This window comes from Dromaius novaehollandiae, chromosome Z (assembly GCF_036370855.1).
Source record: "Dromaius novaehollandiae isolate bDroNov1 chromosome Z, bDroNov1.hap1, whole genome shotgun sequence".
NCBI classification, from domain to species: Eukaryota; Metazoa; Chordata; class Aves; order Casuariiformes; family Dromaiidae; genus Dromaius; species Dromaius novaehollandiae.
In genome coordinates, this window is record NC_088132.1 from 31,807,217 (window position 1) to 31,825,649 (window position 18,433).

The window sequence follows — 18,433 nt, forward strand, 5'->3', positions numbered from 1 at the left end:
CTTATTATTTTTGTTGTGTGTGTAACAGTTATAAAATCAAAACCTGAATCAGCTGGAAGAACAGGACAGTAATTTCCCAGAAGTTTGACCATCCAGCCAGGCGTGCGGGGAGCTCACCATCACCCTTAGCTCCTTCCTCCCTTATTCTGTGGGATTATACAGGACCTGTAAAGTCCCCACATTTGCAACATCTTTAAAAATTTTCAAAGGGATGATATGCTAAATATGTTAAGACTGAATTTTATTTGTGCAGTTTGACTTTTTTGAATAAATTCAGGATCACAAAGCTGTGAGGAGTGGTGTAATAGAGCGTGACTACTGTGAAGCCAGCAGCACCAAGCCAACCTCTGGCAAAATTCTTATTCTTTTGAAATCGCTGGCAAAAGTCCTGTTTTTGCAGCTGCTTAGCTCGGATGCATTTCTGTTGGGGGGAATTTCATCTTGCCTTTCTTTGCTTGGTGCTTGTTTTCTCTTCCAATTTGCTTAATGCTCTGGACAAGTTGCTTTCTGTCATGGTTGGCCAAAGTGCTGTCAATCCATGCGGAGGAACAGCTGCTTTATGGACCTGGTATAAAATGTAACATCAAACATTAGCAGGAGGGGTGTGAAAAATGAAAGAGCAGGTGCAAAAGTGTCAGATGTCAGAGGAGATTCAGGGAGGCCTTAGTGCTGTGGGAGCTCCCATAAATGTTTTCATAGACAAGGGGGTAAAGAAGGGCACAGCTCTATGTTGGGAAATGGGATTATGTGGTTAGACATAGGAAAGTGTGTCAGCTGATACTGTTTTGACACCGTGCCTCGAAAGTCTCCTAATTAATACAGCAGCACTTCAAAAACACTCTGCTGTCGGAGCAAGTCAGCAGCTAATAATAACTGCCCGCTTTATTAAAGAAGCGATCCGTGTCTACCTGTGTACCCTGGTGCCGCTGACCTTTCCTTTACCTTTCGCTTGAGTTCAGTGAAAGTCATACCACCTTTCAGAGGCTGAAATTGTATATAGCAGGGAATGACAGAAAAGTGATTTTACAGCCTTAGCACTGAGCAACATAATGCAAACACTGCAACATGACTATCTTGTTCCAAAAAGTGAATCTAATTGTAAAAAGGTTTTACAGTAGGCAAATCTATCCAGCATTGTTCCAGCTCTGCTTTCTCTGAAAACAGCTCAAAATCTCCCTGAGTTCAATAGCAACAGAGCCTTTCAAAATCCCAGTATGTATGTTCTCTGTCCATCAGCACAGATAATATGAGGCAGATTTTACATAATCACTGAATGGATGTAATGGGAGAGGTAGTAAGTACATAGTACTCCTCCATTTGCATATCTTAACTTAAAGGGAACATCAGGATATCTCTGATATCCACATACATAGATTCATGGGAGCCTGAAAGGGGGGTGTAGGAGGAGAGAGAGAAGCAAGTTGTTGCATGAAGTGCAGCTAGTGAGAAGAATTATTCTTCATCCTCTGAGAAGAATAAAGTTAGCACAATTGGCTCCAGAGCCTAATTGAAGTTAATGTATTTAATTTATTACTGAATGCATCCCTATCAGTTGTTAACTAATTCTAGGTGGTTACATGATTGATCAACTTTTCACAGCTGTAAACAACACTTGATAGGATTGACTGTGACTTTTTATTCATCACCACTGATCACTGGGAAAGACTTAAAGACTCTCATCAGCACTCTCAGTACAAAGAGGATGCTGCCCTGTTTTTTGTCCCCTGTAGACCTGAATCAGGTAGGCTCTCCGCTTTGCTAGTATGGGGCAAAAGAGTGCAGAAATACAGCCTGCATGAAGTGGAAGTGATGCTGGAGACATGTGGGAATTCAGTTCAGGATGTGGCACTGTGGTTCCTGCTTTTTTGGTCAGAGAGGTGCTCTTCAGCTCACACACCTGGGCCCCATCATGCTTCTGAGTGGGAATGCAAAGCACAATGTATTTCAGGTTATGAAATTAATGCTGGAAAATTTGGAACAAATATTAAAAAAGGCTTCTCCTCACCTGCTATTTAGACTATCAATGCAATTCACTGCTGTGGCTTGTCATAGCTGGTTATTGCTGCTGGAGATCAGAAAGAGTGGGTAATCTTATGAATGATAAAAACTTAAGTAAAAAAGATGATGGTAAAGTTAAAGCAGCTTCATGCTGTAAACATAGCTTTGCAGGGATAAGACCTTTTTTTTTTCTGTTCACCTTTTACTTTGCAAAATTGATCCCAGTAAATTCTGTTCTCCTGGTCTGTCTATTTTTAATTGGCCCAGTTTTTGGTTGCTTCCTCCTTACCTACCTTATTTGAGCCACTTCTGCCAACAGCTCTCTGAACTGCTCTGAGCTGATACTGCTTATCTGGATTTCTTGAACCTGAAACTTGAGACTCAGTGCAGCAGACCGCGTGGGTGGTGTGGATGCCAGATAAGTCCGACCAGCACTCACAAGCATGTGGAGCTATGTGATGAGCAGGCATGGCTGTATGTATGACTATGACTCCCAGCGCTGATCATTTTAGGAGGTGTACATGGGCCATCAAACTGTCTTGAGGCTGCTGTTTTGTTTTGTCACAAAATACAGGTTTGGTCAGTGAAAAGTCCCGTCTGACCTGTGGGATCCCAGTGGTAGAGAGACTGTGATGAATTAGAAGATGCGCATTTCAGGGTCAGATGTGGGCATCACCATGATGTGATCTGTTCTCCATTTCTGCTTTTGTTGAGTTTATTTCTCTTCGAATATACTCCTTGGAGGGCAGGGCGATAGTTAAAGAGGAGGTCAGGTTACCCAAAACAGCTTTTAATATAGTTGAAAGATTTTATATTCTCAGAAGCTGGCTTCAACTCTTCAGATTACTAGGTAATACAAAATGTTTTTTGAAATGTAACCTGGAGGCAATGAAAAAGTTGACTTGATTCAAGGACCTAATGTGACTCTAATGAGCTGTACGATGTTGGATTGCAATTTTTTTAAAAAAGGAAGAAATGAGAAGGTTGTGGAAGTATAGGTCATCTTAATCCCCACTAATCTCGTTATCTTAATCAAAGAAAGTCTTGATAGGTGCCTGAGAGTTTTTGCAATACCTCTCTGGAGGAGTGATCTGAGTAGCTCAGGAGTATAAATTAGGAAATCTGTGTCATATTTTCTCTGCCTTTTTGTTTGACCTTGGTACGTGACGTCATGTCACCATGTTTGTTTCTTTTCTCCCGTTTGCCTGTCATGTCTGGTGAAGGTGTTAATTCTGTAAAGCAGGGATCTCTCAACAGGTGTCTTTATAATATAGCACCACAGACCTTTATTTGCAACTCTAGGTCCTTCTGGAATGATGATGCTAATATTAGGATACACTGGCACACTGCGGATCAACTTGCCAAAAGGGTTCAACTCTTAGCAGTTTCCACCTGAAATGTCCAAACAAGCAAGCTGAATATCGAGAGCATTCGGTGCTCTGCCACCAAGACCATCAGTGAGGTGCTTGTGCCATCTTCTGAGGTTGAAAAATTTTGAACCAGGCTTCTTTGAATTGTGACTCTGGAAATAGATGTTTTTGTTACCTCTGAAAATGTGAAATTCCTTTCTGAATTCTGCAGAATTCTCAGACTCAGAATTAGTCTGTCATTGCGAGTCCTATAGCTTGTATAGGAGAACTTGCTCACTTCATGAGGAAGTGCGTTGCTTTTGGCTGTCTTGCTCTTGTATTGCAAAAGTAGAACGAACCATGCATTTACCATTTCTGGCTAAACTGTTCTAATCTTTGCAGTCTTTCATAATCTTGATTTAGGTCTTTCAGGACTATTGCAGAACAAAAGAATCAATAAAAATAATACAAGTCTTTCCATTCTATTAGTGATCATTGCTGATCTCTGAATCCCATCTGTTGTGGTTGTATTTTTCTTCGAGACTGACTGACTGAAAGTGCATATGGTGTTCTGGATGTAGGTGTACAATTGATTTATGTCATGGCAAGTAATTTACAGGATTATCATTGTGTATCATATTACATATATATCCAACTACTTACTTTCTCGACCACTAGTGTATATTGAGCAGAAGATTTTCATAGAGATAGATACAGTTACCTTTTTCACCTTTCCATCTCTTCCCAGGTTCCAGTTGATTTAAGAAATGTGCATTGTTCACATTTCTTGTACTTTTCCACATGAGATTTTATTTGCAGTTGTGGAAATTTTGACATTTTAGATGTATGCTGTTAATAATAAATGTTGCTCAGTCTAAGTGTGTGTTCAGTAGTCAGTTTCCTATCTATGTTTTTATATGTTTAAAGCATTATGTAGGTATTCCTAAAATGTCACGTTCACAGAAAATATTATCTGGCACTGTAAAAGCTATAGACAAATATGCAGAAGTTTTTCTGTTAGCTAATATTAAGCAAATGACCATGGGAATATGTCTGTAGCAGCAACGTGTAGCTAAGCAAACAAAATGACAGGACCTGGGATACAGGATCTTCTTGGCTACACTGGGAATTGGGCCAAATATTTTCTGTTCAGGCAGTTTTATTAGAAAATACCAATTTATTAGAAAATTAGAAGATACAGAAAATTAGAAAAACTTGTTAGCAAATTTCAGGTCAGGGGAATCCTCCCTGTAAGAGGTGTCTTGAAAGCCTGGCTTCACTATGAGTTTTATAAGTAAGTGTAGGAATAAGTATTCACTCATATTTTTATTAGCACTGACTAGTAACAATAATACTTTAATTCATTCCTGAGGGCTACTTGGATGCAGCCTGGCTGGAGCAGTGCAGAAAAGCAATGAAGCAGTAGAAACTGCAAGGAGAGTTCTTTAATGCAGCAGCAGGTCCTTGGAAAGCAGCCACAGGTTGGTTCGTGCAAACCCCACCCCAGCGCAGATGCAATATATGCACCGTTCCTCAGCTTTCTTGTCCAGGTCAGGGAAAAAGCCTTTCTCCCATATCTGAGTCTTTTAATACTAGCTTCAGTCCAATTTTTATATTTGTGTAGCAGGGCGGGACATAGGCCCTTCTACGAATATTGGTACCACATAGAAAGAAAAGAATCTTTTGGGTTTGAATGAATGAACTCCAACGTTTCCTGCTAGGTTGGCAGTCATGTCAAAGTGTGCACAGAAAAAATACAAGCATGTATCTAAGAGCACTGTGAGAAAGGAAAAGAGGATGGAGAGAAATTTTGCTGTAATCCTGGCAAGCGATAAGGCTGTGAATTGTCATGTCCAGCTGTTGACAGCGTTGTCGGCTGTAGGTTTGTGTACTGTCATGCACGTATAGTCTGTGGCATTAACCTCCCTCCACCCCAACTCCATTTTGGTGGTGGATATTTTGCAACAGGTTGCTCAAGTAGTTAAGGTCTAATTCCAGACCAGATACGTCACAGGGTGCAAACCACCTCTCTGTTGTGACTTTCCTGAATTTGGGGGTTTTCATTATGAATCCCCTGCTTCAGGAATAGATAAATCTAATTCTGGCTTGCAGGGTTCTCGTTTGGTGTCCAGTTGGTGGTATTTGTCAAACTGCTAATGGTGCCCAGCACCACAGCAGGCAAGACACGTGCATTTTAGTGAAATAACTGTGTTACAAGGCAAAATGTTCTACTCTATTTGTAAAGCAGAAAAAGGACAGTCTTATTTCTGCTATCACATGAGACAGCTGACAGATCACAAATCTCACTCCTCAAATCTTTTGACCTCTGCTGCTGAAGGCAAGAACATTAGTATTCTGCCTCCTATATGATTTTTACCTCTATAAGAATCTCACTAGAGTTAATAAAAGTAATGTGTTGGACTTTTTATTTTACAATAAGATTTACTTTTATAGACAAGCTGGTTTCTGGCTGACATTCCATGAAAGTCTTGTTTTCAAAAGTTCATCAGGCTGCATTTGTTCAGTTCGGTGTAGAAAGCTATTGCCATTGCCCAGCATCAGTATACATAAGGTGAAATGATTTCATCAACATCAATCATCAAAATGTTGCTGCTCTAATAGGTTAGAGTCATAGGATCCCTTTCTCAGTTTCACCTGAATGTTTCTCTCTCATCATTTTTCTTGGTATTTATTTTGCTTCTGTCAATATTATGCCATTACCTGCTTCTTTTCTACTGATATTATCTCTTTAAATACCCTTGATATCTTTTCCTTTAATGTGAATGGCTACTGTTCTATCAGCGTAGAACAAACCCATGATTTAGAATTCTTTATTTTTGTTGTCGCCTTTGCTCATAATATCCATTTAGAGGAGCTATAAAATAAAATTTCCATCTCTTTTGGGTGTTTTCCTCTTTTCCCTTCTCCTATATTCCACCTTTGGCAAATGCTGATTTACTCTGGGTTTCTGAATGAGCTCAAATGAACATGCTCATTTTTTAAAAATTAGAACAATAACTTCACAGGCTGCAGTGTATTGTCATGGAAAACAGGATTGTTGTGTGTGTTTAAATCATGATTGGGTCTGCACCATTTGAATAGCATCTCCTTTGGTTGCTGCTGCAACTTGGAGGGGAAATGAAAAAAAAAATTGTTGGCTTTATCTCTGTTCTTTTGTGAAAGTGAGCTATTTTTGTCATCTCTTGGCAATGGAACAGAATATATTTCAGAAGAGGTCTTCTGATACCCAGAGGACACTTTCTACAAGAACACTCTGGAGAGGTCACTTCATGCCCGTGCACTGCTGACATCGGTGGTCTAACTAACAGCTTTAATTAAAGACATGGAGAGTACACACCCAAAGTGAGTTCCTGGATCCAGTGCAGCTGATGAGACTCCTGGCATTGACTTTGGTAGAGCCTAGTTTTCCCTCCTAATGTGTGTTCTTAATTTTCAAGGTTTGGAGATTTGGAGAAGGGATGACTTTATGATGGCAAAGTGCAATAATGCATGCAGACTGCGTGTAGCTGCAGTAGTAGTACTATGAAAATTTAATGCAAGTCTAATCAACATAAATTTATTTTTTGAGATAGCAGGCTTGTTATGGCTTCAGCCCAGGAAATCATTAATCAGGTGCCTAATTTCATGCCCGTGACTCATCTATTGGCTTGGGAGAACTCCTATACTTAAATCTAAACACACAATCCAGTTTCTCAGGGAATTTAACTGCGTGAATGATCAATACCTGATATTGTTGTGAATATTGTATGTGCAGCCAGCTTTCTCATTCTTGGCAGTCCTGACGAAAGGTTTAAGAAAATTGTGAAATTGTTCCTTACTATGAACTTCTAATATTTAGATCATCATAACTGTATGTAGTAACTATTACATTTGAAATGTTAGGTGTTTGTGATGGTCATGCTTCAGAGATGAAAGGGGAAGAAGTTAAACTAGTAAGTAAACAGTCTGGCATCAAAACAAGAGTGACTGTGGATTAACTCCACAAAGGTTTAGGATGTGATCATTGCAAAATCAGAATAATGTCATTTGGGTGAAAACCTGCTTCCACCTACATTGTTTGGACTTAGCTTATGGTGTTACCACCAAGACAAGTGCTGTGTAAAGTTGCACAATTTTATGCTTGAAAGGTTTTTGTCACAAAATACGTAAAAAGCATCTGGTTACTGAAGGTGAAGGGATGACTAGGTAAATGCCTTTGCCCCCTCAAGGTTAAGAGTCTGGTGTGGTAGTCCAATAGTGGACCGGACTCCAAATATACATGTATATTTTCAAGAAGGATTTTCTAAAGCCATCTTGTAACCTTTCTCTTAATCATGCTTTTCTCCAGGAATGTTAATAAGATTAGAGAAAACCTTATACCTACATCTCTGTGAAAGAAAAGTTGGGATTTGGTTTGAACATACGAAACCTAAGGAGACAACTGTTAAGTTAGCTCCTAGGCTGCTCTTTCTGTCAAATACCCCATAGTGCCTTCACCAAGCTACTGAGGTACCAAATGCCAGTCTCCATGTTTGGGGAGATAAAATGTGCTATAACTATTGAGGTGGTACAAATTTCCTTTGATTTCAATGAGACTGAAATTTCTGGGCAAAAGCAGGTTTATAACATACTGATAGGCATTTCTGGGTTAATCCTCTGTATGTCTTGTCATATATTGACTTCAGTTGGATGCTGTTTCTGTCACAACATGCTTTCGTGTAATTGAAAATAGCAGAATTTTTGTAGAAAAGCTTTGATGTGACTTTATGCCTTTTCATTTGTTAACGCTAAGCAGTAGGCAACTCGTGATAAACTTGCATGCAAACTTATCAGTATGTCTCTTTCATGGCAAAAAGCAGAGCAGAAATACAAACACACCCATTAATCAAACAAGTCGTTCAGCCCAGGACATGGTGTCCTTTTCTTTCAGATGAAACTTTAACTGTCAGAGGGAAAGAGAAGCAGTGGAGTCCTACAATGTTATCTGGAGTATTTCCATGAGTAAAATTATTAAGATAAGCAAAAGAGAGTAGTTTGTCATATAAAGATGACAGCTGTGATTAAACATAAGGACCACAATAAGTGGGTGCAGGTAGCTAGACTGTCAAGTGTAGCTATTTGTTAAAGTGAAACTTGCATAAAGCCTACAGACTGATGGATTCAAAGTCAGATAACAAGGAAAATAGCAAAAATCAACATCAAGTAAAAATAAATGCTTAGGTAAAAAAGGTAAGGGAGTCATGCTTGTTTAAAAATGAAATGTTGTAAGAGCTGCAAAAATCCATCAGCCCTTCAAAAACAAGTAAAATATACAGGGTTTTCTCTAGGAAATACAATCCATAGATGCTATAATTTCCCATGTGTCATATATCACAGAGGTTTGTTGGTAACATTTCAGAGACATATTAAATAAAAAGTCCATTTGGTTTCAACATAGTACAGAAAATAGACAGATTTTGTTAAATGTTACCGTAAAAGAACAATCACTGAAGACTTGCAGCCTATGCAATATAATCATGGTTCCATATATTCTGTGGTGCACAGAAAACCAAGTTTTGTATCAAGGCAGTCCATCGCCTTGTATTTTGTTGGTACATTTTCATGGGAGTAAAAGTTCCTGAAAAATGTAGGGTCTCATCTAATCAAATGTTAAAACAATCTCTTTTCAAGACTACTTGAAAAATGGCATGCAGTACTGCTATATTGATGCTCCCTTTAATATTTAACACAACTAAGCGCTTTCAAGAAAATAAAATCAGTTCCTGTTGTTAAAAAAAAAATGTCATTTTTACCACCTAGTGTTAATGTTACCTGGTTGTTCCAGCGTGGCAGGTGACTGACTGGGAAAACAGTGTTAGAAACTTGGGTGAACAGTGATGTCAATAGTCCACGTTGCCTCTTGGTGGTTAGAGGCTGTGGCTTTTCTTTGGGAATGGTTTGGGAACCTTTTGGCTGGCAGCTAAGCACCAGGGCCGTGGTTTGAATTCTGCCTTCTGAATCCCTCTTGGGGAGTGTTTGTTCTTCCTTTGATAGAAACACATTGGGAGTTTAGCAAATTGCTGGAGTGCAGAGAAATCTGAAATATTTCCTTGGGATTTTGGAGCTGTGAAAATAACTTATTTGATGTAAATACAGTGTAAAGATGGTGCCAAGTGTTTTCTGCATTCTCTTATTGCTGTTATCTGGTGTAGTCCCTCTGCTCTCCACGTGCTCTCCACAGAGGTTCTGTTTTGTTGGAAAAAGATTCAGTATCTGGAAAATTTACAGAGCAGGATTGTGACTGTTCATTGCTGCCAGTCAGTCCTCAAAATGATAAAATGGTTTGGAAGTGAGACGTGTCACTATAAAATGTGTGCTTGCCTGTCCTGAATCAGGAGCGAAAGACTTCCGCTGCCGCGCCTCACCAAAGCCGCATTAATGCAGCAGTGGGCAGATTTCAGCGTCGTATCTTTGACTTGAGACACTCTTACCTCTATTATGTTTTTGAAAGGCAAACTTAATTGTGTAGTCCTTTGCAATACGATAGCTTTGGTAAATCTCCCTGAACACGCTTCCCCAAATTCTAACATCTGGCAGCAATATGAGGTTACATGTGAAAAGACAGGGCTCTGACACAGCACCAAGCTGCGCCTGGGAGCGTTTTAAAAGACAAGGGTCGAATTAAATATCGCAGATGAAATTCTGGCAGCATTGCAGTAAATTAGAGTTTGGCTGTAAAATAGAACAGAACAGAACTTTGTTCTAAAATAAATCCTCTCAAGGATTCAGAATTTATTTTCTAACATTCTGAATTTTTTGTAATTTATACTGTTGCTTGCATTTTGCTCACTTGGGAAGTTGAAAATAATATTAGCTTTGGAGTTTTGGTTCCTAATTATTCTTTGCATTCTAAAAAACCTTAGGTCAATGGCTAATGAAGTTTTTTGCTACTTCGTATTCAGTATCAGGATCTGTAAGGATAGGTTTTGATGCTGACATATGATTAGAAGCTCAAAGACATCATTTTCATTCTAAAGTACTTTTTTATTAACATTTCTGCTGCTTTGACGGTCACTTTAGCTAGCTGCATGGTTTTATGAACACTGGTAGTGTGAATAATTGATTTGGTACACAGAGCTGTAACACAATTATTTTTTTAACAGGTGTATTTTAAATTCATAGTTAACCTTTGTTGCACTAAAGGATTATTGCTTAAAAATGTAATTCCTTTGAGAAGTATTTGAATAAAAAGCTCTAGTGCACCTTATTATATATTTAGCTTGGAGTATGGGAGATGTATTTTTTTTAAATCTGTACTTTGAAAAATATTGAACCAAATTTTCTGCTGGCTTAAACTGGCAGTTTCATTTGGTAAGGGTCGCTGAGCAATACGTTCTCAGTGCATAGAACAAGGTTATAACAAAGGAAATCTACGTATTTTTGATAGGAGTTATAAAATCTCTGACTTGGAGAATAGTAATTTGGCATCTATTAATTATCAAAACTATGCTTTGCCACTTTGGGTCTTGGTTCAGGTATCACCTAGGAGGGAAGCAAACTGTTTGCTGGTTCCAATCTTGGTGGCATCTGAAACTATAGGTTTTCTTAGAACGAGGATGTCATTCAATATCATCTTTTCAACATTTCCCTGATGGTGTTAGAAAGGTGAGGAACAGTTAGGTAGTTATTTCTGAAATCTTTTTTCCTATAAAATGGTGATTAAGACAAGGCTGGCACAAAGCTGAGCAAAAAAGGATGCAATTCTTATTTTTTCTAAATGGTGTGAGAGGAAAAATAATGTTTGAGGAATGGAACATTTTCTTGTGTTGGCAAAATGTAACTAAAATAAGCATCATTTCTTTCTAGCTAAGTAACCTGAAACAAGTCACAGTTGTGGATGTGTCGGCAAACAAGTTCCCTTCTATTCCAGTTTGTGTACTCCGGATGTCTAATTTGCAGTGGTTGGATATTAGCAGCAACAACCTGAAAGATCTCCCACAAGACATAGACAGGTAGTTTATGTTTTAATTCATGGTTATGCTCGTGAACTAGCAAGATAACCGAGAAAGCAACATGCTTCCAAGGGATGCCGTTAATGAAAAGTCACAGGAAAAATTCACATTCAAAAATGCATTAGATGATAGTTTTGCAAGTAAACTTTACCACTGTTATTGCGGGAATAGGTTGGAGAACAAAACCTACATTTTCTAGCTCATTGGCAGATTGCACAGTCAATGCCTCTGCTGTGCAGTTAACTAATTACACGTTCTGGTTCATTTGTTATAATATGCCATCATATCCAGGTAGTGCTCTTTGGGAAGTACGTGAGCCATGCTCGTCCAGCAGCTTAAGTAAAGGGGACTCGCCATACAGAATTGGCAGCAGCGCATCTCTGGAGTGACCTAGATGGGTAGATGATATAGAGCAAAACGTTAACTAAAGCACATTTAAGCTACCAAAAGATCCTAATAAACTTTGGCAGTGAAGCCAGAAAATCTTGATAAGATTAAAAGAAACATTGACAATCCTCCCCTCCTATGTAGATGTATATATGCACACATGCACTTTCTATTTAGAGAATCACTAGAATTAGTTTCAAAAAGTTCATGCTGATCCCTTTAAATGGGAGTTGCTAGCCTCGGAAAGCATTTTTATTATCCCCAGACATATTTACTCACTCTGAATTCCTCTTGTAACTTGGTTTACTAAACTTTAGCCATAAGTAAACCAAAACGCATACTAACTAGTGTTTATAAAAACAAACAAATGAAAAGGATTTTCTGTTGATCTGAGAATAGAGATCCCTGAGGTGAAAGAGGCTTCATAGAAACCTCATTCATTCTTCAAATTCATAAGACCTTTGTGACTGGGCAAGGAGACTTCTCAGGGACACTGTATAATCACAGATTTCTCTGATAGCAGAAATGAAGTCTTAATTTGTATTAGTAATTCAAGTGTTCTAGCCATAATAGAGTAAAACTGCCAACTTTTTTCCAGAGTGTTTGAGCAAAGATTTAATTAACTTAAAAGAGCTTTTAAGAGGATATTTCTACTTTGTGGAAAGATACCTGTTCAACCTAAGGGTCATTTTTTTCCATATAACCTGTAACCTGTATAAGTTTCTTTATCTCTAATATATTCCTTTTCTACCCCATCCTCTCCATTTAGAATTACCAGTCCCAATATTCAAACATCATAGTCAGACCCCACAACATACCTTTTTTTTTTTTTTTTTAATTCCATCTTTTGGTTCCTGAATTTTGAGAACTCTGGTGCTCAAGTGCACTGTGAAAACTAGGAAATGTCAGGTTTTCCCCCTGCTATCCAAATTGAGATTCTCATTCAGCCTCATGATGTCTGCAGTATTGAAAAACTTCAATCATTACCATGAAGTCTGAGATAATAATAATAATAAAAAATATATAATAAAAAAAAATTGGCAGTGAGCTGAATCTTAATTTCTCTTCCTGAATTCAACCAAACCATATGGGTCTGCTAAGCAATAGCCTGCAATGCTCTTTTAGCAGTAGACCCTTCTGGTCAAACAAGACAAACTTATTTCTTAATTTGCTGTGCTTTTTGTCTCCTATGTATGCCAAGGAATAAATGCTGAGCCACAAATTACTGTTGCATTAGGAGAAGTCAGGGGAAACGAAGCCAAAAGCAGCCCAACGCCTTCCTCCACAAAACTTTGTCATTAAAGTGATTTCAGTGGGACAACTTGTGAGAGCCATGTGACCAGGATTTGGTCTTTCTTCTGCTCCCCACAGTACTAATTACTAGTGAAAAACAATAGATGGGAATGTACTGCCTAGCACAGACATAACTAATACATAGAAAACAGCCATTGGGCCAAATTGTGAGCTGGTGACCAAGTTTTTCATTAGTTTCTGACATACCCAAGGTGAGGCTTTACATCACATCGTGTCAATATCTTCTGTATGAAAGTGTGCAATAAGTTTTTTAATCTTTTGTCTTGGGTGTTCTTCTGAGTTCTCATAACAGGTAGGCTATTAATACCTATGATGTCAAATCATGACTGAAAATGTCCATTAAAGATGATGAAAATGTTTGTGAGAGTGTGGTATGAATAACTTTGGGGCAGCCAAAGATGGGGCATGTTACTGTTTTTCTCCACAAGATTAAGTGTTTTGCTGTTTTTAGGTGGATGCTCTTGACTGAAATAAATACTTTAAGATATCTTTATCTTTTATACTTTTATAGGTTAGATCAACTGCAGATACTTCTCCTACAGAAAAACAAGTTGACTTATCTTCCCCGAGCCCTGGTCAATATGCCAAAACTCAGTTTTCTAGTTGTCAGTGGTGATGACTTGGTTGAGATACCCACAGCGATCTGTGAGTCAACCACTGGTTTAAAGTAAGTAAAACTGAGGGGGAAATGAATATGTTAAGAAAAGAGGTAGCTATGCCAAGGAGAAATAGTTTCACAAACAGCTTTCTACTGTACCTGGTGGCTAAATTCTGACTGCACTCAAAGCCACTAGAGAGGCAGTAGAGAAACTTTATCATCTCACAGATGTGTCTCACATGAGTTTAGTGATTCATGTATTCTCTGATTCATATATTCTCTTATGAAACAGTGTCTTGTTGCATGTAGGAAAACACTGAAAGGCCTTTTTTTCTGCAGTTACAGCGATCCTACGTTTCTGTAGGTGATATTCAGGTTTTGTATGAACCCATTTGGAACTGACAGAGCAATTCATGAGATTTTAACAAGCCATGTGATTAATTGGAACAATTTTCCTTTTGGAAGTAACAATCATTTTATTGATTTTCTTTTTTTTTTTTTTTCCCTCTTTAGAGTGAGAATAGCGTCAGAGATTTTTCAGAATTCTGTACACTTAATTTACACGTTGAATGAGTTGTTTATATAACCATTAGCTTTTTACCCACAAGATGCAGCTTTAGACAATGCACAAATATGGCATAATGTGCACCAAAACATCCATTGTAACAGAGAAATAACATAACAAAAAAATTGAGATATCATCAGCTAAGTGATGCTGACAAAATTCCATATTGCTTGGCAATGTTGTTATGATGGTGTTCATACTAATCATTAACTGGTGTGGAATTAGTGGTTCATCAGAAGTCCATAATGAAGAAATATTTACACTATTGCAAAGAACGATTTATGTACATAGGCTAACAGAAAGAAAAATCTGATCATTTTTATATGGAAACTGGAGTATAGAGAAGGTGCTATCTGAAATATTTATGTGATTAATAATAGATGACTCCTAAGGAAGCTATAATGCAAAAATTAAGCACATGTTCTTTCAATTTCTCCTTTTGGTTGCTGGAACAAATTCTAAAGTGACATTCATGTTGACCAGTGTTGTTCAGAAGCCTGTTACCTATGTATGTGTGTTAATATTTTTCTCTACAGATTCATAAGTCTCAAAGATAGTCCAGTTGAAACTATTGTTTGTGAAGACACTCAAGAAATCATAGAAAGTGAACGTGAACGGGAGCAATTTGAGAAAGAATTTATGAAAGCCTATATTGAAGACCTAAAGGAAAGAGGTATGTGTCAACTTCCAGTAGACTTCCTTCCAGTAAACTATCTTGGATATAAAATGCAGACATACATTGGGCGCATTAGTTTTTAAGAGTACAAAAATAGGCCCTTAAACTAAATGTCTCTTATGGTATTAAATAAGACTGAAACTGAAAATTTCAGGTGTGTTTTGCTAAAGGTTTGGGCCATTACTAGAACACTTGAAACTGAACAAACATGCAAACTTAGTAACGTGCTTGTACATGCATTAATGTTAATTCGGTGATAATGTATTGCAGTGATCAATCATATTCTTCTGACTTGCTTACCTGTCTTGGGATTTGCATTAGTTACTCTTCAGTGATCTTGAGTTCCTGCAGAGACTCTTCCCCTCAAAAAGGAACATTGTGTGTATATATAAAATGCCCTTTGCCTTAATACGGCGGCACTCTCTAATTGATTATCTGTATCAGTGTAGTAATTGTTCAACCATTGAAAAATTAGTGTAGTAAAATCATTGCTTTTGTCTTCATTACAAAGTACCTGAAAGCTTATGTATTGCTTTCTTTTACTATTCTATCTTATGTGTGGTATAATTAAGCTATCTTATGATCTTAGATATGTGGTATAATATAGCAATCTCTTGAGTCTGGTTTAGTAAAATATATTAGGAAACAAAGGAAGAATACCCTGTGAGCCAAAATACCCATGTAGGGTCTGTTTAAATCTCTTTCAAGAGAGCATGCTTTTGTGGAATGAACTTTATGAAGTTATTTCATTCCTTTCATTATGCGTAAGTGATCTGTGTAGTAGTCCTACAAAATTTTGTAATAGAGAAATGTAACACAGGATGTGGTTGTGGGTGGCTGAACACTGGACCAAGTTGCCCAGACAGGGTGTGGAGTCTCCATCCTTGGAGATATTCAAAACCTGACTGGACATGGTCATAGGCAACTTGCTCTAGGTGACCCTGCTTGAGCAGGGACCAGGACATCTCCAGATGTGCCTTCCAACCCCAACTATTTTCTGGTTTTGTGGTGTGGCTGTAAAAAAGATGTTGTGTTCTGATTTTTGTTCCTTCACTGAACATTTGATTATTTAAGCCATCTGTTTCTAAAGTCAAGTCTACTATAAAAGGAAAAGTTGCAGAATCTGATAACAGTAACAACAGTGGTGAAAACAGGGAGAGAGGACATGGAGAAAATCTGAGATTGTAATTTGGCTTTAGAGATACGCATGAAATGTGAGGTAGTGGAGTTTGTTTATGTGCTTGTAAAATGTAGAGTCCCAGGTTATGGCTGCCAGGCTGCATGAAAGCCCTAGTTGGCAATGTCAAGTGTATGGCAGCTTTATATTCCTTTGGGGCAAAGCAGTTCAGAGAATGTGATACACTTTCCTGTGTTTCTAGACAAAACTTTTCTCTGTGCTTTTTATGAGGCTGTTTGGATCATGAATTCCTCTTGGATTTCCTGCCTCTGAGCTCTTGTGATATAAATTATGCTGATAGTAGCTTCTGAAAACTAGAGCGAGAAGGAAATAGCTGCCGTATAATAGGGACCAACAGAATATCTGAAAGCTAGCACAAAAATCTCTTCTAGCACAAAAATCACTTGGATGGTACCTTTGTAACAAAACCAAACCCAGCTGTTTCTAGCCAAAGACTCCATTTATTTGTACTTGATTATATAGCTGAAATCTGAGATGTATTTTTTTATCTTACAGATTCTGCTCCTTCTTACACTATGAAAGTATTACTCAGTCTTCAGCTCTGAAGATCCAAAATCTCTAAACCACTAGTAGATATCAGAATAATTGTATTTTTATCTACTCGGATAGAAAACATTGGAGCCATAGACTGATGGAAGCACTTCAAAATAATCATGGAATTTTTCATTTTTTGCTATAATTGCTCCCAGTAACTACAGATAAAGTAAAGAATAGAGCCTTCATGAGATGCTGTTTCACCTTTTAAATCAACATATTTATTTTCAACTCCACAGCAACAGGCACCGAGTTATACATAGGCCTGTTAAAAGCAAATACTCATAGTAATAAAGTATATACGTGCATAGTTGCCTGCAGGATCAAGACACAATATGTGGTAGTTGAAACAGTGGAACATAAATGATCTTAAAAAAGATCTGATCTTGTCGGAAGGGAAGAATTAATTTAGAAAATGCATGTGATCTCTTCTCAAGACCAAATAAGTCATCAGTTCTTTGCAATATTTAAAAGGTAAACAGGCATACAGTTGTTTGTGTTTACTTTCTGTTCTTCAAGCATGCTGTCTTCCTTGGGATTCCTTCAGTTTAGATAATTTTCAATAACTTTCTATATAGAACCTGTAGAAATTCTGCCGCTTTTTTTTCCAAGCATATTCTAAACATTTAAGTGATCACAAATGAGGTAAAAAGGTGACTGAAACTTCTTTGTTAATCAGGCTTATGACATGGTGGTGAATTTAGTAAGCATAAAGGGGGGGGGGGGGAAAGCGAGGAAAAAAAAAAAAGCCTGAACAAGTAACATCTGGAAGATTATGAAAAAGGTCTTCTCCTAATAGTTCCAAATTACAGGATTTTGTAGACATTTATGTGACTGGAAATTTGCAAGTTGTGCAAGAATGAATTTGCCGATATAAAGTTTGCTTCCTATTTAATAATCTGTTTATATATAATTGTGTAAGTGTATATACTGTAGAGTTTCAGAAATTCAGTTTTACACATTTGTTGTTTAATAAATCAATACTTTTTAATGTAAAAGGACCTGAGACTTTGAGAATTATACTGTCAATTTAAATAATCTTAAACTTATATGAATGCAGTTGGGGAAATGACATGTAATGAAAAAGGTAAGCTGTAAATACAACTTATACTCAAACTTGTGCAGTAGAATGCCACTTAAAAGCAAGTCATATTTAAAAAACCAGAACAAAACAAATGACTTTCCCCCTTTCATATAAAAAAATACTGCTTTTGATGTTTTCTTTCTTTTTTTAACTTTTTAGCATTATTTCTTTTGAGAGAAGAGAACTTGTAAACACTAGGAGTGTTATTTATTCTATTCAAAATCCTGCAGTCATACTGCTATTCGGAATGAAACTTTCCAGAGTTGGTCTCTAGGTGTTTATGTTGATTTTTAGTAAGTCTTGGAGCAATGAGAAAGTTCCAAAAAAAAATTGCAAGAAAACTAATGCTATGTCATATTTTTTGAAGAGGGATAGGGATGGTTCAGGTAATTTATAGGCCTGTCAACTTGACATTGATCTGAAACACAGCAATGGCCCATCTGAAATGGGTTTTTATTAAGAAATAGTAGAAATAGTAGAAATCAAAGTGGGCTTTAATAGAATAATAGAAAGCAGTTTATCTGAAACTTCCCCACCAGTCTTTCTTTTAATGAAATTACAAATTTGGTTTATTAGCTGCTGGTATTGATGCAATAAACTTCTGTAAGACATCTGATTTGGCATTGCCTGATATTCTGATTAGGAAATGAAAGTAATATGTGCTGTGTTTAATTTTATATCAGTTTAAATCTGACTTACAAGGCTGAAGAGAGTAGGCATCCTAACTGAGTATGGTGTT

At 37.5% G+C, this 18,433-nt stretch overlaps 1 protein-coding gene across 2 annotated transcripts in view; it reads left to right on the forward strand.

Moving 5' to 3' along the window:
* The window catches only part of LOC135324832 (leucine-rich repeat-containing protein 2-like), a 60,835-nt gene extending 43,224 nt beyond the window's left edge, over nt 1-17,611 (forward strand). For both annotated transcript variants that reach the window (XM_064501793.1, XM_064501794.1), the window contains exons 6-9: nt 11,193-11,338; nt 13,551-13,706; nt 14,739-14,875; nt 16,572-17,611. In XM_064501793.1, the coding sequence (XP_064357863.1) occupies nt 11,193-11,338; nt 13,551-13,706; nt 14,739-14,875; nt 16,572-16,621 (489 nt within the window). In that variant the 3' untranslated portion in view covers nt 16,622-17,611. The remainder of the gene's footprint in view (nt 1-11,192; nt 11,339-13,550; nt 13,707-14,738; nt 14,876-16,571) is intronic.
* The last annotated feature ends 822 nt before the right edge of the window (nt 17,612-18,433 follow it).